We start from the raw sequence: 27,455 nt of genomic DNA, 5'->3' as shown, positions 1-27,455 counted from the left end.
TAACTTTGGTATAGCCTGAAGCATTTACTTGTATCTAATACACATAAAAACTGATGGTTGGCAGACAAATATTCTACATCATTTGTTAATTACTTTTTAAGTCTTTTCAAAAAGATGAATTTGTAATATAAATTCAGAACCACAACTTGTGATTGTTTACATATGATAGCAGTCCAGCCAAGTTGTCAGCATAATTGATTGATTGATTGATTGATGTTTAAAGCCACTTTCAACACTTTTGTGTGCTATTTCATGGTGGACCATTTTTATTGGTGGAAGAAGCCTGAGTGTCTGGAGAAAACCACAGACATGCGGTAGTAATCAGTATAGTTAATGGAAGATATGTTCAGTCATAGATGTATAAATGGTTATTTTGACAACTAAATTATATACTATCTGCATTCCTAAGGAGGCTAAATCAGGACCCTTTTTTATGAATACTAGGAAGTAAGAATATTCCTCATTGATACAGCAACAAGTGCTTAGAATATCCCCCTCACCCCCACACAATTGAAAGAATTGGAAAACAGGTAGTAGAGGTCTGGCAATTACAAAGTCCTCACATATACAGTTCATCACAGTCAAGCTGCTGAATGACTAAAAAGAGGTTTCTGACCAAAATATTTGTTGACAATTGGATGGACAAAGTGATTGAAATTTAGTCCCTTCTTATAGAGTAAGGTTATAAAATGCAAGTAACTATTAGTCTTGTGTTTAGAGCAGCAAAAAAATTCATGAAAATTAACTGAGGAGCAAATCCAGGATTTTTGAAAAAGGTAGGGAGGGGCGTTATTAAATAAATCCGAAAACATATACTACATGTATGTACTTTTTTTTAAAAACAATTTCAGCACATGTACCAGATTCCATTTTAATGAAATGTTTTTACAGCAGAATGTTTAGTTAACGTTTTCAGATATATAGCAGGTGTATACTTTCGAAATCACATGACTATTTCTACCTTGGGGACATATATGCTGGTGCATATAAGTCTGTGGATATAAATTGCCAAGGACACCTCAGTTCAGGAAGATGTAACCAAGAGAAATTTACCCAACCAGAAAATATATTGTGGGAAAATGATATCCCTGTTTACATTAACATTTTATATTTCTTATAACATGGAAATAATTTTCCCTATTTGAAATACTGAGGTAATTTGTTTTGTTTCCATTTTAAAATGACATGCATGAACTTAGAAGACAGTTTTACAAGTACCTTATTATTATACTTCCAAGGTATTTTAAATCTCTAACAAGATGTTCTCTGCATGTTTTAAATCATCCTATAATACTATTTTTATTTAGATAAAAGTCATTACCCCTTAAGTCAAATATTGTTAATGTATTACCTTTATTTAATAAAAATGTTACATTCAAATCATGAATTTAATCCTAAGGGAGATTTAAAAGTCTGACAATACTTTGATGTCCAGGACAAAAACCTATTGCTTGTAAATTTCAAGTCAACATGATTACTATTTTTTAATCATTATATAAGTTATAGCCCTGGAGTAACAGTAAATTGTTTGCCTTTTATGTTGAGAGCTTGAAGTATTTAATTTTTCCTATAATATACTTCAACATTTAAGAAATCAAAATAAAGTGATTAAAAGTTTTTCAAAGATTTATATGTGACATTAAAATCAACTACATCAAGGACACCTGGAATAACCTGGAGTAGTTGTAAAGTGAGTCAGCATATTCAATCAAGTATTTATTTCTTCTAAATCTTTGTTGTTTAGAAGTTTATTGAGGGCAAACATACCAAAAAACACCTCCTACATTAATGTAAAATTTATCATTTCAAATTCTAAAAAGATATTTCACCTTTTAATCCTGCATGATGTAATACCTTTTATTCCTAGTCAATGTATAAAACTGTTGATCAGTATCCTATTTTTTCAGATTAAATGTAATCAGATACTTGTATTCTAAAGCAGTCAAGTGGTAAAGCATAATGATGTCATAAAAGTCCACAAAATTTCATTCTTTTTTTTCCGAATTAAACGTTTACTCCTCACGAAAATTAACATTTTCCCCCCAAGATGCATAAATACATTGCGTGGAGTACAAAATTCAAATTGGGTTGCCATCTATGATACCTAGCTTGAAATAATTTATAATTACTCTATAAAATAAAGACTTCCTATCCCACAAAATTTCCTATAAATGATAAAACACTTATAAGTATTTTATAAAAGATAATAAAGCACCTCAGACAACAAAGGTTACAGTTCACAGTCAGGTAAGGAAATTGTGCAAAGAAAACAAACAAACTAAATGCAGCGTCATCAAACACCTGATAAACACATTATATCATCTATAGACATGCATTAGTTCAAGGTCAGAAATATTATATAAGGACAGAAAGATGAAAAAATCTACAACATCCAAGAAGCCAACCCTCTGGACAATTTGTATACCTATAAGGTATATCTGACACAACAGCAATAATCCAAACCTGCCATGATTCCTTTTTGGTGTCACATGTTATATTTTAGCTTGGTATGGCCAAGAAGTTTGGTTAAGTACGTATACTTTTAAAAAAGTTATCTCTCCTTAACCAGTCATTGGGTTATATGTATTGTGGATTGCAGTCCTTATTTGAATTATATATATTAGTTAGACTGTTTGTTCTCTAGATTTATTGTGACCATTACATGTACATGCAAAAAAATAGATCTTTATTAATTCCAACTGAAGTTCATAATTTATGCTGCAGTAAAGCATAAAACATGGAACTACCACTATTGTACCAACTACCATACCAAGATAAAATTTTAACATTGTCAAGATCTTTCAATAAAGTTAACTTTATGCTTTGGTTTTTAATCATTACACACTCTGACTAATCACCATATGTTATAAATGTATTCATTTTAACCAAGTAACAGAAAATCATTTTCTCACACTACGATTTTAATTTAACTTCTCAATTTGTACCCAGTAACAGTTTGTATTTCAAAATCTATATAACAATTTTACAACACAACATTAATCGTCTCCTAGTTTGAACAATTTAATCAGTTTGATTGGAAAGTTTTTTGATAAACACTAAGCACTGTTACCAAGTTTGAAAGTTTTGTAAACAAATAAAGTCCAAGTATATTCCCACAATTCTCACAATATTGTATTTCTAACAATATTTATCTCACAACGAATCACAAAACAACTATTCATTTCTAAACAGTTATCTGACATACATGTACAAATTGTTAACAATAGCTCATTTTTCTAAACTAATAAATAGCAATAAGGCTGTTGATCAAATATTTACCCTTCAATAAGTAAACCAGAATCTTGTAAGTGAATAATATCTGGACAAAAATCGAGAGTTCATTGCTAATAAATATCAGTCAAGATCAAAATTGGAAAATGGACTAACTAACAATACTATTGGAATGAAGCCCAGGTATTGTATTTCTAAAGGGCCAGGTAATTGGAGGTATTTCCTTATGGATTCTTAACCACCCTAGTAACCTCAAGCTCATCTCAAGAGTAGGCTGTCAGAGGTTTGATCCCTAATTGAACCAAAACAGTAATTACTGCTTCTCAGCCAACTACGTGGCAATTAAAGTAAGAACAAAGACTGTTTGGCTCATAGTCAGAATAATGTGCATAGATAGGGTGTCATGTCTTGTCATTTAATGAACACCTACAAGTCTGTGTGTTAGTCTAGTAAGCAGTTATTATTCATATAACATTAATTACTATTGTCTTGAATATGCATGTAATTAAAATTTTACCACTGGACATTAAGAAACCATTTATAAATCAGTCAATTATAAAATTTTGATATTGATGAGTTATCCCCCTTAAATTAACAGTAAAAGGAGCAGCAAGCTTCAAAATTTATTTCCAAATTGGACAAAAAACAAAATCAAAGATGTAACTGTCACATTGGATACTTATTTTAAACTAGATATGGTAGACTTACACACCTAGAACTCATTTCACCAACAAAAAAAATTGACACAAATTTTGACATACATTTGTGTACTGTAAAATCATAAATTATTGTGTGAATTTATTGTTGTGATTTTATCATTTTAGACTTAAATGTGATTTAAATTTTTAAGATTTTTTGAAAAATCCTGTTTTATTCATATATAATATTCAAAATGTGAGTTTAAAATAATGTGTTTACAACTCTCACATTTTTCGCAATAATAAAAAACCTCGCAGTAATTTCTGAATTTACAGTAAATGTGTACAGTGAGTTAAATACATACATTCATATAGAACAAAGTTCGGGATCACAGGAAAACTTTGACTCATCCAAAATTTTGAGTCAACAGAGCTTCAGACCAGAGTTAACTGTAATTTATACTTGTTAGACTTTTTGTGAAATGAGTCGCTGATATTTACCATAAAAAGAGGGACAACTATCACTTTTTTCTCAGGTACCTACACATTTGTGTTTAAGTTTTTCCTTTATAATATTCACATATAATGGGTAAATTACTTGTAGTTTTTTATAGTTTATTCAAACATCTGCATAATCATGTTCAAAAAACCTCTTTGATTGAGATATTCATAACCCAATAACTGACCTAAAGCAAACACCAATCAATTCTGAACCCAATAATTTACTTATAATGCCATGGCACAAAGTTCTAATTCTAAAACAGGCTGTTAGGTCAAGAAAACATTTTCCTTTATCAAATTGGTCTCAATCACATGATATATGGGTAGTTGTTAACTTGTCTAGTTTCGAAGGTTATAGTTTCGCCCTGTTTGTTTACATTGGGTTGATAACATCATGATTTTTACAAATTTGGTAAAGTAATTTGAAGTGACCTAGTTCTTTTTATCAAAATCTATAAGGAATAATTTTGTCTGACATTAAATGGCGGTCTTCAAAAGAGCTCTTGATTAATTTCACTGTTCTTTTACAAAAGAAACAAATTGAAAAAGTCCAAGATTCATTTAATTTTTGTATTAAATATTTGCAATTCAAATAAAGTACAATCAAATACTTATTTCTTGTAGTTTGCATACTTTATATGAAAGACAATTATAATACCTCACAACAGTTTGTGTGAACTAAAAATTAATACCGCCACCTGCAGTGATAGAGGTGAATACGTGATCGACATACTTAACCATCAGTTTTTCTACACAGCCACAAAAAATTCTATACTTATTTCAGAAAAGAATATTTTGACTCTTAGATGTCTTTTTTTTTCCAGTTGTATTGTTATTTGCTACTGTCTCATTAAGTATTTTCTGTTTCTCCTTTCCTTTATATGTACTTATTAATTCAGAATTCAGAATTCAGACTATGACTATTAGAAAAGTAATACGAAAATACTGTAAGCATGTCTCTATCTTTTGACCTGCATTCTGCCAACAAATTTTTGAAGATTCCTATATCATCAAAATTGAATTATATATTCTGAAGAGGCATTTAGTATGAAATATCAAAATATCATGATATATGTACCCCAGATATCTTTTCATAACCAACCATGCATTATTTTATAGTTTTTTCTATACATACAGCATTGTCAGGTGGCACCTTGTCAGCAGAATCTGTGAATGGAGAGTTTTCTCCCTTTGAATTTTCTTGTATCATGGTTTCCTCTTCAAAATCTTCCATTGTTAAGATATCTTCATCTTTATCGTATATAAGCATTTCTCATAATCCAATAACAAACAAATGTGAAGATGTCGAAAATAATGCTGAAGAATGAGTTATCTTTCTTTGGTCAAATTATATCCAATCATAATCCTGCAATAGAAATTAACATTTTTCAATTAAATTTTAAATTGATATATCGCATACTAGTGTAATGTGAGCTAATATTTTGTTAAAAATCAAACCAAACAAATTTAACAGAATAAAAATTCTGTCAAATTTTAGCATATTCATTTAATACACATGTAATATGTTACATTAAACTTGATGCAAGCAGCTGTGGTTCAGACTCTTGAATTAAAAAAATCTTGCAATGTGGTTTTTATTATTGCTAAAAATACATCAGTGTTAGTTTCATATTGATTAAACTTGCATTTTGAAATTGTGATTACCCTATTTCTATGCCGCTTTCCCTGTTGATTTGCCTTAATGAAGTTTGTACATGTATTTTCATTTGCTGATTGACAACTGTAACAATAAATGCACACATTAATTGTTTTGTTACAACTGCATATCTGCACTTGCACATTTTCTATGTAATCCTTGCTGATTAAAAAGAAAACCATGCAGTTTATATACAATCCTATCTTTTAGGAAATTACTTTTTTTGTTTGGGTTGCTGTATCATGTACATTTAGCTAGCTATAAAAATCAGGTTCAATCCACCATTTTCTACACAAAAAAATGTCTGTACCAACTCAGGAATATGACAGTTGTTATCCATTCCTTTGATGTGTTTGAGCTTTTGACTTTGATTAGGGACTTTCCTTTTTGAATTTTCTTTGGAGTTCAGTATTGTTGTGATTTACTTTTTACCACATCTCCTTTCATTCAAGCTATCCTACACTTCTTTAGGATACAATTTATTTAGTCATTTATCCATAGTAATGTCCATATTAGTCCTGAAATCGATACAGTATAAAACGAGTTCAACCAGCTTCCTACAAAGTATTACCTTTTCGGTACCCTATTCCTTAAATCTCTTCAAAAATATAAAGGAAATGAGTCATATATGTACACCAGACATAAATCTTACCAATTTCCTGGAGATAGCTAAAATATCAAAGGAGTGATATTTTTGTTGTTGACCTTCATCCTGACCTATCTAATAATGAGCTCCAGTACACCCAATCTGCTTTAGTGTTTTGACATATCTAACTTATGGTATTTCATTGGTGCTTTAAGTTTAAACTTAATAGGTACTTGTTTATATAAACATAATTATAGTCTGAATCAAAACATTCTTAGCATAACTGACTCTTATAGATCTTATGAAGAATTTAAATGATCAGAATTAAAATACTAAATATTGTAATTTAAAAATTACTAAACAAAGTTCAGAATTAAATTAAGTCTTTAATTGAAATTAGTTTAAATCATATATGGCTAAGTTCCAAAACCAAACTAACTAGATTTAACCAGAGACAACTATGCACAGATATATGAAACAGAAATACGATACCAAATATGGTGGGTTTTTCTTAATTATTTGGTGCTTGGTGCTTACCATAAACTTCAAATTAACTTAAAATTTATGTCTTATCCATTGATTCCTGAAGATAACAGTTAATGGTGATGTAAATGGTTTTTCTCCCTAACTATTTTATATAATTAATCAATATTATGTACAGACTTAGGGTGATCAGATAAAAAGCTTTTTGCTCCAGATGTATTACAGTATGGGAATAATACATCATAGAATAGAATAGAAAGGATATGGTGTTTCAATCCATGACACAAAATCACTACAGGTTTATCAAAACACCAAAAAGCAAAGAAATAACACTTTCCTTGTTGTTCTTTATATTACATTGGTCATGCAGCTTCTTAGAACTTAAGTACTGATGACAAACTTAAACAATAGAAATTACTCTCCATGTGAGCTGCATGTTAAGCTCTAAAGTCAGTTTGGCATTAATGTAACTGCAGAAGTATTTCCATATTTTAGTATTTAGCTCAATTTGCTCCAAATGATTCTAGATCCAACTCCAAATAACCTTCTGATGTCATGCAATAATCACTTAGAAAATTTGATGGAAATTGTTTTAATGGTAGTTTAATGCAGAATATTGCCTGAACTTGTGTGAGTAATGGCAGAAAATTTGAATACAAGTTTATATTACTACTAACTAACGACTACTAACTTTGTTATTCACAGTAGCTACCAATACTTACACCAAAGTCTTGCTTTTTAAAGTTTGTTATCTTTATAAATTTTCAGGAGTGTAAAAAAGTGTTTTTAAGTACCTAGTCTCAGCCAAGAGTCAGACTATTTGAACTAGCATCTGCAGATGTATTCTGCTGCAGCTAATTTTTAACTTTTTACAGGGTTTTTTTTTTTACATTGAGAATAAATATAATCCACAACAAAAGCTTTCAGAAATATAACATTTGTAGTAAAATATCCAAAATTGGAAAACAACAAAACAATTATAAAGGTGAAGAACCTTTACTTGACAGTTAATTGTCGAAATGTTACAGTTTATTGTTTTTTCAATACAATCAATCATGCTTGGTTAATTCTTGGTCAATAGAAGTTCAAAACCATTAATGGGATATCAAATATGAATTTCATATTCCCAAATGCTGTATATAAATATGTATTTAAATGTCAGCAATTCAAATTTCTGAGAAAATTGATTAGATACATATTACAAACTATCATAATGAAAGGACAATTACTTCCTAATTAGGGAGCTACTATTTGATTTCTACAGGTGGGGTTGGGGGTGGGGGGGGGGGTAGTGTCTTTATCTTCCTTATTTAGCAGGAGCTTTGCTTTCAACGATTAACAATTTGTGTCCTTAACCCTTAAAATTAATAGTTCACCACTTATGCAATAACTTATTTACAGCAGTCTGAATATTCAATCATCACATATATGAATATGCACGTTAATATAAAAAAAAAGATGTGGTATGATTGCCAATGATACAACTCTTCAAAAGAGACCAAATGACACCGAAATTAACAACTAAAGGTCACCATATATGGCCTTCAACAATGAGTAAAACCCATACCACATATTCAGCCAAAATGACAAATTTAAAACAATTCAAAGGAGAAAACTAACGGCCTAATTTATGTACAAAACAATGAATGAAAAACAAATATGTAACATAGCAACAAAGACAACCACTGCTAAGAATGTTTATGTCCTAATCACTACATGTTTCAGCGACCCATTTAGCAATGATTATCTCTGTACAGGAAAATGAAAGAACACTTTTTTTAAATCCTTCTTACCTTCGAAGAAACTGTAGTTTAAATTTTTCCTTATTTCCCAGAAAACACAAAACTCATCGAAAAAGTTTGTTATCCTAAGTGAAAGAGGAAAGACAACAGGTCTAGTTAATGAGTAATTACTATTTTTACGAGACTAATTACTTACAATGATATGTTTATATTAATTAACTACCTGCATGTACCTGGCAGATAATGACGTAATTACTTCAGTCAAATCAAAGACTATCATGTACTTCTGTTATGTTCTCAAGCTATCTTGTTAGTTATCGTCAATTAGATCACGGTAAATTAATTACATGTTTCTCTTAGGTTAATAGAAAATACCTATAGAAGATTCCAAAGGGGGAAAGATAACTTGAATATAAAACATAAAATATTTGATGCATGGATGCAAGTTTAAAATTGTGTGAGCGAACTTAAAATCATATTCACCACAATAACGTGGTTACTTCTATGTCATTTGTTCTCTGGTGGAGAGTTGTCTAATTGGCAATCATACCACATCTACTTATTATACAGTGATATGAATATGAAACAAGGTTTGTACTTAAATGACATAGTGAAACAGATCTTTAACATGCTAGCTCACAAAATCACATGCCGCAGGAAGACATGTCACTCCAAACCAAAGGGGGGTTTGGTTTGACCTGGTCTTACCTAACACCCCATCTAAATAACTGAAGGCACAAGCACAAGACTTTAAAATGAGTAAACGGAGTAAGGGCTAGTAGCCATTTCACAAGGAAAGAATGAATCATGCATCATTTGCATATTTACACAACTTCTTTTTTGGAAGGTGGTCAAGTCTATGTGTCGACTTTATCGTCATACCTGTCAACTCACCCGTTTTTTGCGGGTGACACCCGTTATTTTCACCTCTCACCCGGGAGTTTTTCTTTACCCGGCGGGTCCCGGGAATTTCTAACATTACCCGTTTCACCCGGATTTCTGACCGGAATTGTTTCCGGTATTTAGAAGTAATACGACCTTCGGTTTTATCGGTCTTTTTCAATGTAACCAAAAGTCAAAATGTAGGACTGTTTACCTGAGCTACGTAACGAATGATGAAGAGACAACACAGCTACAAGATGAGTTCAGTGACTATCAGTTGACCCAATTAGATGAACTTCCACTTTGCACTTCCCCTGAAACTGACATTGGTACATTTTGGGGAGAAATGTCCAAGTTGCATGACATTTTTCTTAACAAGCCAAGATTTTTTGTTTTGTCAAAACTTGCTAAAACATTACTGGTTTTGCCAAACAGCAATGCAGACAATGAGAGGGCATTTTCTTTAGTAAAGAAAATAGCTACAGAGTTTAGAGCTGATCTTAATAAGGATACACTGTGTGCTCTTCTTTCTTGTAAAATGAATACACATTTGCATTGCTATGAACTGAAACCAAGTGCAGTTCTTTTAAAGAATGCCAAGTCTGCTACTATGGAATATAACAATAGTCTGAAATAAACTTGTATACATGTTCTAACTGTTTCATATACATATTGACTATATAAATTATATGTAAACATATTTTTGTTCTTCAATTGAGCCCGCAAAATGTCGTACGCGTTATGACCTGAGATTTTTTTTCTCAATGCAGGTCATGACCTGACTTTTCATTTTCAGAGGTTGACAGGTATGTATCGTGATCGTTGATTCCTGACTTGTAACATGATTAAGATAATACATGTACATGCTCTGAATCATTCACAATATATGAGAATGGGCTAATCTAATTCTATTCTGGGCAAACATTCTTACATTTACTTAATAGTATATTAACGTTGAAAACTCAAACTATTGAAATTTGGTAAAAGTCTGTATGTATTCAATATTGATATCTTTAGTACAATCTGTAGTTTATACTTCTTTAAAAATATGTTGTATAAACAAGGTATTGTTTAAAATTGGAATACTTTCAATTAGGGGATTGTTTTTACCAAAATAAATGCTTGTGGTGCACAATAATTTAAATAAGCTTTGTTGTGAAGTGCACAAGATCATTTAAACTTCTGTACACTAATTAAGCTCAGATTTGTAGCGAATGTTTTATTACATTGAATATTTTTTAATTTCTTTTAAAGGTACAAAGTATCTACATTTAAAAAAAAAAAAGAAACCGAAAGCTGTAAATAAGGCTTGCAAAATATGTATTGTAAACAGTGGCGGATCCAGAACTTTTCCTAAGGGGGGGCCCGCTCCAGTCATACTTCAATGATTCCCTATATAATCAACCAAATTTTTCCCATGAAAGGGGGGGCCCGGGCCCCCCAGGCCCCCCCCCCTGGATCCGCCTATGGTAAACAAAATTTTGATATGAGCTTGTATCTCTCAGAAATCAGTTGTTATGAGACGTCTACAATGTTTATTTGTATCATAATCTCTTATAAGGACTTTTATTCTAGATTATTTCTTTCCTTTTTTGGAGATTTCATATAGCATTTAAACTTCTGTTTTGTCTAGTCTTTTTTTTTTAAAGGTTCTTTTTAATATGTGTTCTTATCATTGACAGTGCAAGTCTTTCAAAGCTAAAAACTAATATTCTAATTTAAATACCTCTTCAGCAATTCTTTTTTAAATCCGAAATGTCTGAAAATATCACAATATGTTAAGATAAAACTACATAAGTCATCCAAAAAAAGCTGTGAAAAAACATAAAAATCCACAAAAAACTACATTTTAAAATCTACACACTTCCACAAAACTGTAGAAAACAAGTTGTCATGTTTATTTCACTTCCTCCTAATGACACAAGAAATGTACAATTCTAAATGTTAATTTCTTAAGGCAGTCTTTTTAAAAGTTACATTTTCTCTTTGTAGTTTTTGCACAGGTAATATACAGGTATATATATAATGTTTAAACATGCCATAGGTGTCAAGGTGTACGTAAGGCTACAAGAAAATATTTGTTTAAAAGCATTGATTAAGATCTTAACAATTAGAAAGTAAATGTTTAAAATCAACTTTATAAAATAAAACGATAGAAACATGGACTTAATAGACCAACTATGGTTCCTTAATATGCTCGATACAGTTGGTATGTCAATATGTATGACAAATCCTCCCAGGTTCATAAACTGCTATATTGCAGAAAAAAAACCAGAATGATCTTAGTATGGTAATAGAAGTATTCTAGAGGAATAAAGTTTATATTATAGGTTACATAATGTTTTCTGATGTAATCCATGTACAATGTTTTTTCAGCACCTGCAGATATTTGATATTGCTCAAACAGCTAAATAAATATCTTTTCAGGCCATATCTATATACTGGACCAATAAACTCTTTTTTTCTGATATTTTTCAATAAATGTGACAATTTTTATTTATATATGATAATGAGGAATACAAAATTTAGTCAAATGAATGGAGAATGTGTCCATGCGACATAGATGATGCCCCTTCTTGCATATAACAATATAAAGGGGCATAACTCTAGAACAGTATAAATGATGCCTCTCAAATTCGATCTGTGTTTTGTGGTAATAGTCGTTGTGTATAAGTTTCATAACATGTGGTTGAAACAACTAAAGTTAGAGAACATTTACGACAGACAAGGGTAATATTTCTATTCAATGGATTCAATAATTATGGATTTAAGTATAGAAAACAGATATTTAAAAAAAAGGTCTCAGGACCATTGAACTTCATTACAATTGCTCAAATAGAACAAAACTCACATTTTAACTGTAACATCTTATGATATGACTTTACAAAATATATCTTATCACCTGATCTATATATAACAGATAAAAGGAGGACTCACCAATGTTGTTATAATTTGTGTCAAATCATGTTTGCTAATTTTTTAAATAACGTAAATTTATACTACAGATTTCTATAGCCACTAAGGTCAAAACTTCTAAAAAAATTGTTGTAATGGTACAAAATTCATATTTCATAAAATGATTATATACAGAATACATACTGCATGGTAAAACAACAATTATTAATTCAGACATTACAGAAAAAGTGTGGAAACAGAAACCTTGGTACAATCTCCTATGTTCAAGGTCCACAATTTCCCCAAATAATTAGATGCTAATCAACTGATTGCAAAATGATGTGCCCCCTCGGCAGGTACTTTAGATCACTTATGACTTAAAAACTTCAAATATGAAAATATATAACTATCTTATAATCAAAAGAATACAGAGGTGTATTTCAGAGAAAATTATGCACTTTTTATGTTAATTTAAATTTTTACAGAATTTTTGTCTTACTCAGCTTATAACTAACTTGTGTCTACTTGATCATAAGATGTTACAGCTAAAATTTGGAAGTTATTGAGGAGTGGTAAACACTCTGTGGTATTTCATTACTATACCTATCTAACATATACATGGATTAATTATCAGATTATTCATAAGAAACAAAGCCAAGCTGACACATTGCTGGCACATGTATATAGGGATGTTCTTACCTGCTAGTTCTAGCTTGGCAAATTTTCTATCAATCCAAATAAAAATCTTAATCTTTATACTGACATTTTGAACTTTCTTGGTTTTGTTACACTTTAAAAAGAAATATCCATGCCAAGTCTACTGATAGTACACAATACATTTTGATAACTACCCACAGTGCAAGGTTTCCCAAAACGCACCTGTCTTGAAGTAGGATTTACTGAGCAGAAGCTGTTATGATTTGCACATATGTTCCATTTCTGCACTACCTTTTTAATATTACAGATAGGGCAATAAAGTAATCTAATCTTTATCAGATAAATTCAAAGTGTAAATATTTCAACTTAACATTTTTTCACTTCGACAGAAGTCAGATAAAATCAGGTTAGATAATTGATATTTTAAATTAAGCCATCTAAAACTATCTCAGGAAATTATTAGTCAATTTGACTTTTGGTGGTTCCACAGTAGAATATACCTAGCTAGTTCATGAGGTCACTTAAAAAATCCTCAGGACACCGGATTGCATTTTTGAATTCATTAATTGAATAAAGCTGTAAGAAAATCAGGGCAAATTTCTATAAATGGTAAAAATGAAAATTTCTCCAACTCTGCACAAAAAAAAAACTAAACTCTGTTAATCCAATTTATTTCTAATCACAATTGAAAACACTTACTGAAGTGCACCATTTTTTAAGACCAGATGAAAATGGGGGTTCTAAAAAATTATGAATCAGATAATAACTGCAATATTCATAATAATTACAAACTGAAAATCAGATCAGTGTGGCCTTTGAAAGTTAAACAATATCTATTGACCCATTTTTCTATAAGTTTTTAATTACACTTATGTCAACAAGATTATTAAATACCACAAGCTATCAAAAGAAAATGAGATCTTAATATCTATTATACATTGAAATTTTATGCTAATTCATGCAATGTTCATTACAAAATGAAAAATAATACCCTTTTTTATTTGTGTTGCTGGGTTTGATGTTCCCCACATTCCTTTCATTCATATGGATAATCTTAGTAATTTTCTTTCCATCAACAATTTAAAAAACAAAAATCATAAATATCACAAAATATTTGTTTATGAAAGTGATTCCCCTTTGATTCCAGAATATGCTAAGGCACTGACCTTAATAACGATCATCAGGACACAATCTCCACTTAAATTTTTTCTCTCTTTTAAATAAAACATAATTCATTTCAATTCTTTCAGGTCATTTCTTTAAGCAAACATGCTATGATTGATAAGTAAACAGTATTACATGCCAAACATGATGTACTTACAACAAATTAATGGATTTCCAAACGATGCTTTCTCTTAACCACTGAAACTTTTAGACCTTTATTTACAGATAACTTAACACAATATAAAGACAAATATCTGAGATGGAAAAGTTTATTTCCTTTCGCCCATTTTAAACAAACCCTCTATTGATGTGAACGGACATGATTTCAGTTTCCTGTCCGTCAGATAAGTGGTAGCGGACCATTTATGGGAGAATTAAAATCCATTAAAGTGGTAAAACATGACATTTTATTGTTAAGTCATTTAATTTATTAAACATGACATGATTACCTTTCCCGATGTTTTACTTTTGACTATGTTTTTGATATCTCGTTTTTATACAAATATCATGTCCACCTGATTGTTATAAATTTCTTAAAAATACAATAAACTAAAAAAAATATGGAAAAAGTGATATGATGTCTCAAATCATGATACAAAATCCATACATGCAGCAAAGAAAACCAAGAGAAAAGGAACTGATTTGTTATCCTAAAGTCACAGTAAGGCATTAAACATAAGAGTGAAAGCTCACACCTTACTGCATGCATAAGACAGTCACTAGCACAGGTTTGAGAGTAATTCTCTCTAGGTGTCTGCAATGCATTGCAGACTGACACAAATATAAGCTAATTTCAACATAGTATAGACTTTCAAATTGTGCTTAACATGCTTAAAGCCTTTGTAATATCAAGTTGTACTGCTTTGTTTATGTCGTTACCTCTGTATAACATTAAGGAGAGGATTTTTATGTCTTTACCTCTGTATAACATTAAGGAGAGGATGTTTATGTCTTTACCTCTGTATAACATTAAGGAGAGGGTGTAATGTCTTTACCTCTGTATAACATTAAGGAGAGGATGTTTATGTCTTTACCTCTGTATAACATTAAGGAGAGGATGTATAATTGGAAATGAGATCAACTGTCCACAAAAAAACCCCAAAGGACATGGATGTAAGCAACTATCATATTGTCAATGACTGGTCGTCAATAATGAGTAAAACTAATACCTTAAAAGGCCCTGGCATTAGAGAATTTAAACAGGTAAACCCACAGTTTGTAGTTTGAAAGGTTCCAGTTTGGTAAAAAAATAATGTTCTGTGAACTGGTGAAAACCTACAAGAACATTCTTGTAAGTAGCAACAGTTACTGCAAGATCCTATATTTTTCTCTACAATAACTTGGAAGAAAATGGATGATGATCTATATTCAATGCAGTAGTAATTACATTAACATTAAAAGTACAAAAATGTAGCTTAACTTGAGTACCAATAACATATGTTTTATTATGTGTATCCTGTTTCACAGACCTGTATTTTTTCTAAATCCTCTTTTGATTTCTGCTTACAAATAATCATGTGTGATCAAGGATATCATGTGTAATAAAATGCAATTTTCCGCCATAAAATAATTTCTCAATTATTGTTTTATATTTGTAAAACATAATCTATTTTAGTACATTCAATGTTTCCGTATTTGTGTAATGTGATTTCACATTTACATTATTTCCTCTAATGGCTAGCCACACAATTAAGTGCTTCTAAAATCAATGACAAACTATCAATGGATAATTTACAAGTGGGTAATCATGAAAGTATATCATACATTTACACTAAACATGAAATAGTTTAAAATTAGAAAGAGCATGACTGAGAAAATAATAGCTAAAATAGTTCAAATATTTCCGTATTCATCACTGCAGATATCAAAATAGCTAAAAAGTCCAAAATAAATGTAGTCATACACTCAGATTCAGTCCTTTTAAAGAAGTTGAAGTAAAATACCTGTAACCTGTTTGGATATTCAGTGAAAGCAGAGATCAACATGAAACTAGAGGCTCTAAAGAGCCTGTGTCGCTCACCTTGGTCTATGTGAATATTAAACAAAGGAAGCAGATGGATTCATGACAAAATTGTGTTTTGGTGATGGTGATGTGTTTGTACGTCTTACTTTACTGAACATTCTTGCTGCTTACAGTTATCTCTATCTATAATGAACTTGGCCCAGTAGTTTCAGTGGAAAATGTTAGTAAAAATTTACAAATTTTATAAAAATTGTTAAAAATTGACTATAAAGGACAATAACTCCTTAGGGGGTCAATTGACCATTTAAGTCATGTTGACTTATTTGTAAATCTTACTTTGCTGTACATTATTGCTGTTTAAAGTTTATCTCTATCTATAATAATATTCAAGATAATAACCCAAAACAGTAAAATTTCCTTAAAATTACCAATTTAGGGGCAGCAACCCAACAACGGGTTGTCCGATTCATCTGAAAATTTCAGGGCAGATAGATTTTGACCTGATAAACAATTTTACCCATGTCAGATTTGCTCTAAATGCTTTGGTTTTTGAATTATAAGCCAAAAACTGCATTTTACCCCTATGTTCTATTTTTAGCCATGGCGGCCATCTTGGTTGGATGGCTGGGTCACCGGACACATTTTTTAAACTAGATACCCCAAAGATGATTGTGGCCAAGTTTGGATTAATTTGGCCCAGTAGTTTCAGAGGAGAAGATTTTTGTAAAAGATTACTAAGATTTACGAAAAATGGTTAAAAATTGACTATAAAGGGCAATAACTCCTAATGGGGTCAACTGACCATTTCGGTCATGTTGACTTATTTGTAGATCTAACTTTGCTGAACATTATTGCTGTTAACAGTTTATCTATAATAATATTCAAGATAATAACCAAAAACAGCAAAATTTCCTTAAAATTACCAATTCAGGGGCAGCAACCCAACAACCAGTTGTCTGATTCATCTGAAAATTTCAGGGCAGATACATCTTGACCTGATAAACACTTTTACTCCTGTCAGATTTGCTCTAAATGCTTTGGTTTTAGAATTATAAGCCAAAATCTACATTTTACCTATATGTTCTATTTATAGCCATGGCGGCCATCTTGGTTGGTTGGCAGGGTCACGCCACACATTTTTTAAAGTAGATACCCCAATGATGATTGTCGCCAAGTTTGGATTAATTTGGCCCAGTAGTTTCAGAGGAGAACATTTTTGTAAAAGATTACTAAGATTTACGAAAAATGCTTAAAAATTGACTATAAAGGATAATAACTCCTATAGGGGTCAATTGACCATTTCGGTCATGTTGACTTATTTGTAAATCTTACCTTGCTGAACATTATTGCTGTTTACAGTTTATCTCTATCTATAATAATATTCAAGATAATAACCAAAAACAGTAAAATTTCCTTAAAATTACCATTTTAGGGGCAGCAACCCAACAACGGGTTGTCCTATTCATCTGAAAATTTCAGGGCAGATAGATCTTGACCTGATAAACAATTTTACCCCATGTCAAATTTGCTCTAAATGCTTTGGTTTTTGAGTTTTTGAGTTTGAGCCAAAAACTGCAATTTAACCCTATGTTCTATTTTTAGCCATGGCGGCCATGTTTTTTGATGAAATGGGAATTAAAACACAAACTTTATTCTAGATACCCTAGGAATCAATCAGATGAAGTTTGGTTTGAATTGGTTCAGTAGTTTCAGAGGAGAAGATCTTTGAAATAGTTTACGACGACGACAACGACGGACGACGACGATGGACGATGACGACGACGGACGCCAAGTGATGGCAAAAGCTCACATTTCCTTTTAGGAAAGGTAAGCTAAAAAGGCTCAAGTGCTGCACTTATATTCTGGATATCTTAGTAATGTATTGTTGGGCTTCAGAGGAAGGTAAAATAAGGAACTGGTACACTTATATAATCCTTCAGACAAAGGCAAAGTGCTGTAAAGGTACACTGGTGTCATCCTTCAAAGTATTGTAAAGATGTCTAATAGACAAAGGAATATAGTGATAGACAGGTTTAGACCATCAGAGAAAGACAAAGAACTGTACTTAATCTTATAAGGGAATATGAGAATAACCAAAGGGAGTTAATAGTATTTTCGTTTTACAAAGTTCAAGGTGTCTTTTGTTATCTTATGGTTGCTGTCTCTGTCCTTGATTTCTGTATCCTCTCCAGTGGCGGAACCAGAACTTTTCCTAAAGAGGGGGGCCTGCTGACTGACCTAAGGGGGGCCCACTTCAGTCATGCATCAGTGATTCCCTATATAATCAACCAAATTTTTCCCATGAAAGGGGGGGCTTGCCCCCCCTAGATCCGCCCATGCTCTCTACACAGATGATGCAGAAGTAACTACATGTACTGGTATATAGCTGTTCTAGAAAATTATACCATAATAGGCCATAAGATACTAGTAAAGTAAAGTATTTCAATGGAACATTATGATGGCCTGGCATAAATTCCTAAAAAGATTAGATTTTAAAAAGATTCAAACATAATTCTTCAACTTAGTATAAGGTGATTTATGATATCCTACCTTTTATCTAACTTGTCTTCAAATAATGAGAAGAGGAATTAAGGCAATCCTCAAATTTAACAGTACATTCAACCACATTTAAGCAAATGTAAATAAAACTTACATAATTTTAATACAAATGTAATATGTTTACCTTTTTAATGATGACAATAAACAACAGCTTGAAATAAGGCAACCAAACCCACTTAGTCATGCTGTATGTGAATTAGATTGCAAGTGCAACTCAGTGCATGTAGTAATACAGAGACTCCCATGAGCCTCATTATGAGATAACCATCATGCTAAAGCACTCAAGAAGATATACTGCTGACACAGAAATATGTGTCGCCTCTGTATTTAATTTTGATGATTGAATAGAAATGTTGAATACTTTTAACACTTTTCCTATGTTAACCATTTAAAGTCATAGATAAACTCTGTGGAAATGAGATATGTAAATACTAATACCTTAGACTAATTCAACATTGACTTCTCATTATTCAAGACGCAAATCACAAACTTTAATATGTAATAAACAATGCAAAAGTTTCAAAGTTAATAGACCCTAAGAATAGACCATGACTGAGGGGATGGGACCCAGTGGCGGATCCAGAAATCTTCTTAAGGGGGCCCAATGACTGCCTAAGAAGGAACCCATTCCAGTCATGCTTCAGTGATTCCCTATTTAATCAACAAATTTTTCCCACAAAAGACAGGCCTGGGTCCCCTAAAAAAAACCCCTCTAAATCCCCCTCTGAAACCAGATGATCTCTATGGGTCATCTCATTCTCCTCTAGGCTTGTCAATAAAATTAACAGTTGATACATAAAGACAGCTTGAATTGGGAGCAGTTTCTTGTCATTAGCAACAATTGACAGAAACAACTCTCAATTTCTCTTCCCTCAATTCATTCTAAGTGTAAGTTACAAAATTATCAATAAGTGTGACAGTGCTTTCATCAAAAAGAGGAAAACACAGAAGCCATATTTTTTATTACCCTGTTTACGAAATGACAATATCAAACAACTTCTTCATTGGAAAGCACTTTTTTGTGAAGAAAAAGCAAAATTATACCCATCGTCATTGAGAACACATTTGACAAATATCTCCTGGGAAGGTTATTTTATATTTAAATAATTCTTACCTTCACATCAGTCCTGAAACCTATTCTGACAAGATAATATCTATACACACACAAAGTCTCACAAAAATCAATTTCCTATAACCATATAATCAAATTCAGTACATCAAACTAAACAAGGAGAAATTATACACAAACTGGAAACAAACATCTATTTCATACATATATTTTAGCTTTTGACAATCATAAATGAGTTTCTGACACTGGATGACTTAACGATAATTTTTCATTTTTCATTGTGTTGATCACACCTTTGTGTCATCATTACCTGTTACAATTCAGACTTCCATTTGTACAGGTGATCAAATTGTTTATTCCATCGAATTATCATTAATTAACTATTAAAGGATGGAGCAACCACTGTGAGTCATAACTCATAAAAGGAATTATTAAAATTCACTTTTGTAAAATATTTAAGAGAAATGCAGCTGCCAGGCATAAATTTAATTCTTTATAGATCAAGGTATTGCAAAATATTCATAATCTAATAAATATTGATTTCAATTTAAATTTATGAAGAATTTGTCCATGGGACACAGAAGCCCTGCTTGTAAATATATGTCAAATGTTTCAATTTCTGCAAAATTTACAAAGGGACATAACTCAAGAATGGTGAAAATGACATTACCTCCATTTAAACTTAATCAGGGTTTGGTGGTAATACACATTGTGTTTAAGTCCCACAACAACAACTAAAGTCAGAGTGTGGAAATGGCAAATTTAGCAATTTTTTCATTTATAAAGGGACAAAAAGTGAAAAACAGCAAAAGTGATGCCACCAAAATTCAACCTATAGATCTGTGCTAAATGGTAAAGAAGCATTGTATTTCATAATATTTGGTTGAGGCAAACTAAAGTAGGGACACGAAACTTATTTATATGCCTCAATATTATTGTAGGCTGGCAGAAAAATAAAGTATCAAAGATAAACCAATCCAAAATCTACCACTAAACCAAATTTTAAAATATAACATAACAAGTGACATCTTAAATTACTGTAAAACAAATTACATTTCTCAGTAGCAGGCTTCCACCAATACACTATAACAATCCATCAATGTAACTGGTTACTCTTAATAACTGTTTAAATGCATGTTTTAATGAACCAAACATAATGGATGATATCGATTACATGTTACAAAAATTAAAGCGTTCTGTCAGAAAATACATTTTCAAATGTAAAATGTAAAACTTTTATAATGATTTCTGTGTGAAGATAGATTTTGAAATGCAACTAGCAGTGGTTAAGGGAACAAAAACATGTCTCTCCTTCGAGTTTAATTTTAAGTAGACATGACTGTATTAAGGCAGTACGAATACTTATCAGTTGTAATAAAACCTGGTCATATGTCAGTATCCTATAGGAAAAGTCTATGTCAAAAGAAAGAAAAAAACTCTGGACCAGACAAGGTTACTTGTAAAAACAACCTTGAGGCCTTAGTACAAGATCATTGTGATATGTAACAAACCCACATGTAAAATATCACACTTCTTCATCAAAAAGATAAGGTTTTGGACTGGACAGGCTTTTCCATCAGCAATATTTCAACCTTGAATTCAAAGTTCAAGGTTAATTAAATTACATCTTCAAGATCATTTCAACACATTCTAAGGGGCGTAACTTCTTAAATGAAAATAGTGTTCAGCACTGATTTTTTAGGAAGTTCAAAAAATTGCTGATATAAAGGTTTAACATAAATTTCACCATGAGTTGGAAAATTGTGTGTATTATAGAGCGCTTATAAGACTGGGCAGCCTGTATTTTTATGTCCCCATACAGTATTGCAAGGGGGACTAAAAATAACATTCATTCAAATGGGAAATCTCACTACAAACATGTGTATTTCAAATCAACAAAGAAATGTACACTAAGAAGGAGCCAACATGACATGAATTTCAAAGAAAGGAAAATTAAATCAAATTATGAAGAAAACAATTTATAAAATACAAGTTTCAAGGTATATAAAGGCCATATCTCAATGTTGACTAAGTCTCTTGTGGAGAGTTGTCTCATTGGCAAGCATACAACATTTAAATTGCTTTTTGAGGGTTTTTTCTCATTGTTGGAATCTGAATCAGAATATTAAGCATAGGTACAGTGATGCAACTACAGTTAATAATAAAAAAAAAAAGGTGTTTCTTATGCAAAATTGTTTACTAAAATGTTTTCTGTATGAAATATAAAGTAAATATACATGTACTCACATAAATGGAAAAATTAAACTCTCTTCAAATCCTAGTAAACAGGTGAAAATGTACTCACAGTTACTCCTGAAAATTTAGATCAATTGAATACAAACTTCAAACGAAAATACAGACAAAGCTTTTCACCTGAACAATACACAAATTTTACTTGTGGTGTCAGAAGTTGTCTCCCCTTAACTATCCTTTATCAAAATATTAACAGTTATGGCATTAAATTTTCACCACAAAGGATCAATAAAAACATGATTTTATAATGTAACAGATCTTCAACAAAAATTTATCAAATGTTTCTTTTCAGAATTAAAGCAAATGAAGTCGAGTGTATGGTTTCACATAATGTTTTACAATACCTCCAGGGTAAAACTGAAAACTTTGTGTTTAACTTTCAAACACAAATCAAATACAATGTTTTAGAAAACTACAGACACATGTTATAAGTTATATTTATTTGGGTTATATAAATGATAAGATTAACTGATGGTAGACAATCATCTTGTTTATATTTAATCAACTAAAAATATTATCAAATAGATCTTTAATCTAAAACTAAATATCTGATGACTGAAGTTATGAAATAGCCGAGATCAGTTTGTTCCCTTGTTTTTTTGTTGTTTACCCATTTACGTCTTGCATTTCTTTGCTCGAAATGACTTATTAAGATTTTGATTTTTCCAATAAGGTTTTAAGTACGGTCGGAATGTTCCAACTGGAATACAATTAAATATTTGACGCCATATCAAAAAATGTTTAAAAGGCCAAATAAATTATGAAGTTGAAGAGCATTGTGGACCAAAAATTCCATTTTGAATACTATTTCAATGTCAAGTGAAAGTGAAAGTTTGTAATACATAATTCAAAGTTGTATAAAAAACTACACCAAGACAAAGTATTAAGCTGTTTCACTAACAAAATGTCTACTTATTGTTGCTTTAAACAGTACCAGTATGAATAATGTGCAATTACGATCTATGGGATAGAAAAATTTTTAAAAATCTGAATTCTATCCTATAAAGGTTTACTTTTACAAATTGGATGGAGAGTTGTCTCATTTGCACTCATACCACATCTTTTTATATCTACTTTTTCATAAAAGCAGTTCTTAATTAAATTTAAAAAAAAAAAAATATTACAGATGTTATGACTTTATTCACATAGTAAAACACTTTTATAGATCTTATAACTGCTGATTTCACCAGACATAAGATTGCTGCATCAATGTCTAAGCCTTGCAACTTTCCATGCAGGCTAGACAAACACTTTTTTCATAAATCAAAACTATGTTTTGGACCTGATAGCCATTCTTAATAAGTTATTAGTACAAAAACTTTAACATTTCTCTCATTCTCGACTCTATTCTTTTTAACTAGGTTGTAGCCATGATAAGCTGAAGTTGCTAAATGGCAACGAGTTGAAGAGGTGACAAGCTGAAATGCCAACAGGTTGTGTTGGATGTGAAAACATAGATACCAATCAAAAGCACATAGCACAATCATGTATTCATTTTTTTAGTCAGTTCTCAAAGAATCCAAGGTCATATGTTTCTGCTTAATTTTTCCAGCAAATTTACATGACTTTTTTTTACCCAAACTGAAGAAGTCATCTTAATTTATTTTCAGGTTAAATCTCATCTTCAATATGACCCCTTTGATAATAATATGTCATGAATGCATTTCATAATGATACAATCAAATTCTTTTCAATACTCAATTTAACTTTTTTTTACAAAACATTTTATGCATTTTTTTTAAAAGCTTGTAGTAGTATCATGATAGCCATCAGGAATACATTCATCAAAGTAATATATTCTATCCTGAATCAGAAATGCCCTTCTATAAACCACCTGGTATTTTTCTATGATTCATGCATTCAATGCAATTAAAGTGCAATATATTTCTATTAAATTCTTCTTCAAATTTAATTTTAAAAGGATTACCTATATTCAAGGTCAATCAAGGATGTTCATTGCCAAACACAAAATATAAGATATTTGTTATTTGGACGAATACATTTCTTGGGATTACCAATTTCTCCTCTAGATTTATTCTTATATCTGCTTATGTAATAAAAATAAAAGAAGAATTTGTCTGAGGACAAGAAATCCCCTGTACTCAAGCTTTGCAATTTACAAGTAAAAAAAGGGTGGCACACCTCTGGAAAAGTTAATATCTTTCAACCCAAATTTACACTCTATCTGCATACTGTGGTTCTAAGTATTTTGTATGAGTGTAGAATCGAAAACATTTTCATTTTTAAAAGTCATAAAGTTGAAGGGTAAGTGACCCACTGCCAAAATTCAAAATGCAACTTAAGGTTTTAAACATTTTGTTCGAGTTTCATAAAGTTTGATCAAGAAAACTTTAGTGTTGAATCAAAGAAATTTACAATTTTCCCAGTTATAAAAGGGCATAACTCTAGAACTGTAAGCGATTCACTGCCCAAATTTGAACTCTGTCTGTTTTAGTTCTCAGCATGTGTGTGAGTTTCATAAAATTTACATGAGGCAAACTTTAGTTAGTGCAGAAAGCCAGAAATGTTAATGGGACTGACAGACAAGGGTAACACTTAATTTAATGCCTATGGAGGAGGCATAAAAAAGATCAAGTGTAAATACAGAAAAATTAATTAGTGGCATATATTCTGTGTGTAAATTCAGAATTTTTTAATATTATGAAAATTTCAACAATAAATTGCTGTAAAACCACATTTTCCCCATTGATCTATTTTAGCAACAGGGGCCATATTTGTTGATGGCTCAAATCCCCAATATCCACTTTTTGAAACTAAGAGCGCATTTGTTTCTAACCTAAACGATGTAAACGATTACGCGCGTAGTCGTTTAATCCATTTGTTTCTTACATTTTTTGGTCAACGTTGACATCGTTTACATAAACGATGTACGCGCAAAATAGTCGCGTAGTCGTTGATCGTTTATCGTTGAGACGTATAAACGATATATTTGTTTCTGCATATGTCGTTTAAATAATTACGAGCACGTGTTGTTTTCACAAAGTCCTGGTTATTTATTTCCTGCACTTTTACCTGTTTGTTTACAGTGCGTGAGTGTAATCTATTTCTGTCTGACTACGCGGGGTCGATAAAGTTTATTAAACGATGTATTTGTTTCTAGCAGCTTAACGTTTACTAAACGATAGTCATCGATGACAAAATTTCTGGTTAGAAACAAATGCACTCTAAATACCCTGGGAAACATTTACATGCAGTTTGGTATCATTTTTTTTTAAAGTTTACAACACAAATCTGACTGACAGATTCCAAGTGATGGCAAAAGCTGCCATGGCCTTTTAGGCCAGGTGAACTAAAAATATATAACTATTACAGATAGATCCATTACAACTATATTCCTTTCCCATTTTTTCCTTTGTTCAATTTTTATATAACGTATAAATGACCATTCCTATGGATCTATTTGAAATTACGGAAGAAATTTAAGATACAGTTTCACTGAGAAAGCTTAAAAAACAGTTACCGGTAGTTCATTATTGGAAATAGTACACAAACAGTAAGACATAAAACTAGATGAATGATTTATTAATGTTTTATTTCATTCACTTAACACTGTAGATTACATCACTATAATGCTAGTCAATGTCATCTACTTTATATCTTCTGTACCATCAGAAACCATTCTATGCAAAAATGATTTAGCCTTTTAAGGATTACATGTATTGTGGAAGAACACACCCATGATTTATGATGATTGATCTTTAATTTTTTTATAAAAAGTAGATTGTAAATTTCACTTATCTTAAACTACAGAACAGTCAAAGTTCTATGTTCAAAGGGGCATAATTATAGAAAAGTTAAACGTATTGAATTGTAAAAATCAATTTAAATAATCATCTGATCATGAGGATCCACTATTTACAAAGTTTGTGTTGGTTTTATTAACCATTCAAAGGGATTTGTACTTTTTGTAGTAAGGTGTATGTAGACTAGGCATGATTCTAGTGTAATATTTTTGGTGGTGAATCATGATGTAGTCTTTCCCTATACTTATATAATTGACTGAAATAAAAAAAAAATGTTGTTAGTGAAGACTTTAGTTTGCTGCCAAATAACGTAAAAAATTTAAAAAAAAATGAACTGCTGACACACAGATATATCTTGCCTTTATGTAATTTTGACATTGAAATGCAAATGTTGAAATTAAAGTGGCAATATTCAAACATGAAAACTATGCAAAACATTGTGCATCTATAAATGAACATGACTAAAGGTGCAGAGACAAACAACCTCTATGTTAATGAGAAATGCTAATGCTCATTAAACAGCATATCAAATACCAGACTTAAAATATGCGGTTCATCTTTAAGTGAACTTATAAAAAACATGTAAACTATGAAACATCTGAGTGACAAGTTGCTAACCAAATATGATGTCATTCTGTTCAATTGTTTTTGAGAAATTTTTGGGGACAAAGGGATTCAAGAATGTCTGGATAGACAAACAGGTGGACTGATGAACAAACAGACCGGGTGATTGCAATATAGCCCCAACTTTTAAAGCAGGGCGTATACTTATAGGTTATTAATTGCTGAGGTAAATTTTCAACCTAAGGTGCACAAAAATAAAAGCAAAAACATATCTGTTTTGGCTCAAAAAATCATTGTCATGTAACAAAACTTTTCCTTATTTTCAAATTAGGAACTGTGAAAGCACTATGACCTTGACATTTGATTTACTGACCTTATAATCAACTTTTTGTGGATAAAAAGGGGATTTTCAAGTTTGGTGACATTTAGATGAAGATTCAAATGATAACACTTAATAACCAAATTATTTTCCTTATTTTATTCAATCAATTTGCCATGACCTTGACCTTTGACTTGATCACTTCAAAATCAAAAAGGTCTCTTTTTTTACCTCAAGGTATGTGTAACCCATCAAATACATGTAAAGATATTTTTTATGACCCAAAAGACATTTCTGAAAGTGCAATTTTCTAAACATTTTAGTCAATTTTTAAGCAATGTGAAACTGTTATTTAACATTCTGACCCAATATAAATGTTTTGTTCTTTATAAAAGGCATTCTAGGGCTAATAGGGCTTAGATTTGTGAAAGTTGGATACACTGTTCAAAATATATCATCTAAATATCTGAATTTAGTCCATGTTTCATTGTTTTAAAATATTGTGGCCTAGACCTTTAACTTATTACC

General features: G+C 31.1%; 1 protein-coding gene across 7 annotated transcripts in view; it reads right to left on the bottom strand.

Annotated features, from left to right (window-relative positions):
• Positions 1 to 27,455, bottom strand: part of LOC139512697 (uncharacterized) — a 45,248-nt gene that overhangs the window by 12,766 nt on the left and 5,027 nt on the right. The window contains exons 1-4 of one of the 7 annotated variants that reach the window (XM_071300556.1): positions 22,625 to 22,678; positions 22,275 to 22,340; positions 11,447 to 11,479; positions 5,506 to 5,736 (exon numbers count right to left, since the gene is read on the bottom strand). In XM_071300556.1, coding sequence (XP_071156657.1) covers positions 5,506 to 5,640 — 135 coding nt within the window. In that variant the 5' untranslated portion in view covers positions 5,641 to 5,736; positions 11,447 to 11,479; positions 22,275 to 22,340; positions 22,625 to 22,678. Of the gene's footprint in view, positions 1 to 5,505; positions 5,737 to 6,035; positions 6,546 to 11,446; positions 11,480 to 14,593; positions 14,787 to 15,943; positions 16,045 to 18,949; positions 19,036 to 20,072; positions 20,275 to 22,274; positions 22,341 to 22,624; positions 22,679 to 27,455 lie in introns of those variants that run through there. The other 6 variants (XM_071300554.1, XM_071300551.1, XM_071300553.1 and 3 more) reach the window with 6 other exon arrangements.

The sequence above is a fragment of the Mytilus edulis genome, chromosome 2, assembly GCF_963676685.1.
Source record: "Mytilus edulis chromosome 2, xbMytEdul2.2, whole genome shotgun sequence".
NCBI classification, from domain to species: Eukaryota; Metazoa; Mollusca; class Bivalvia; order Mytilida; family Mytilidae; genus Mytilus; species Mytilus edulis.
This window is presented reverse-complemented; position numbering and strand designations above follow the sequence as displayed.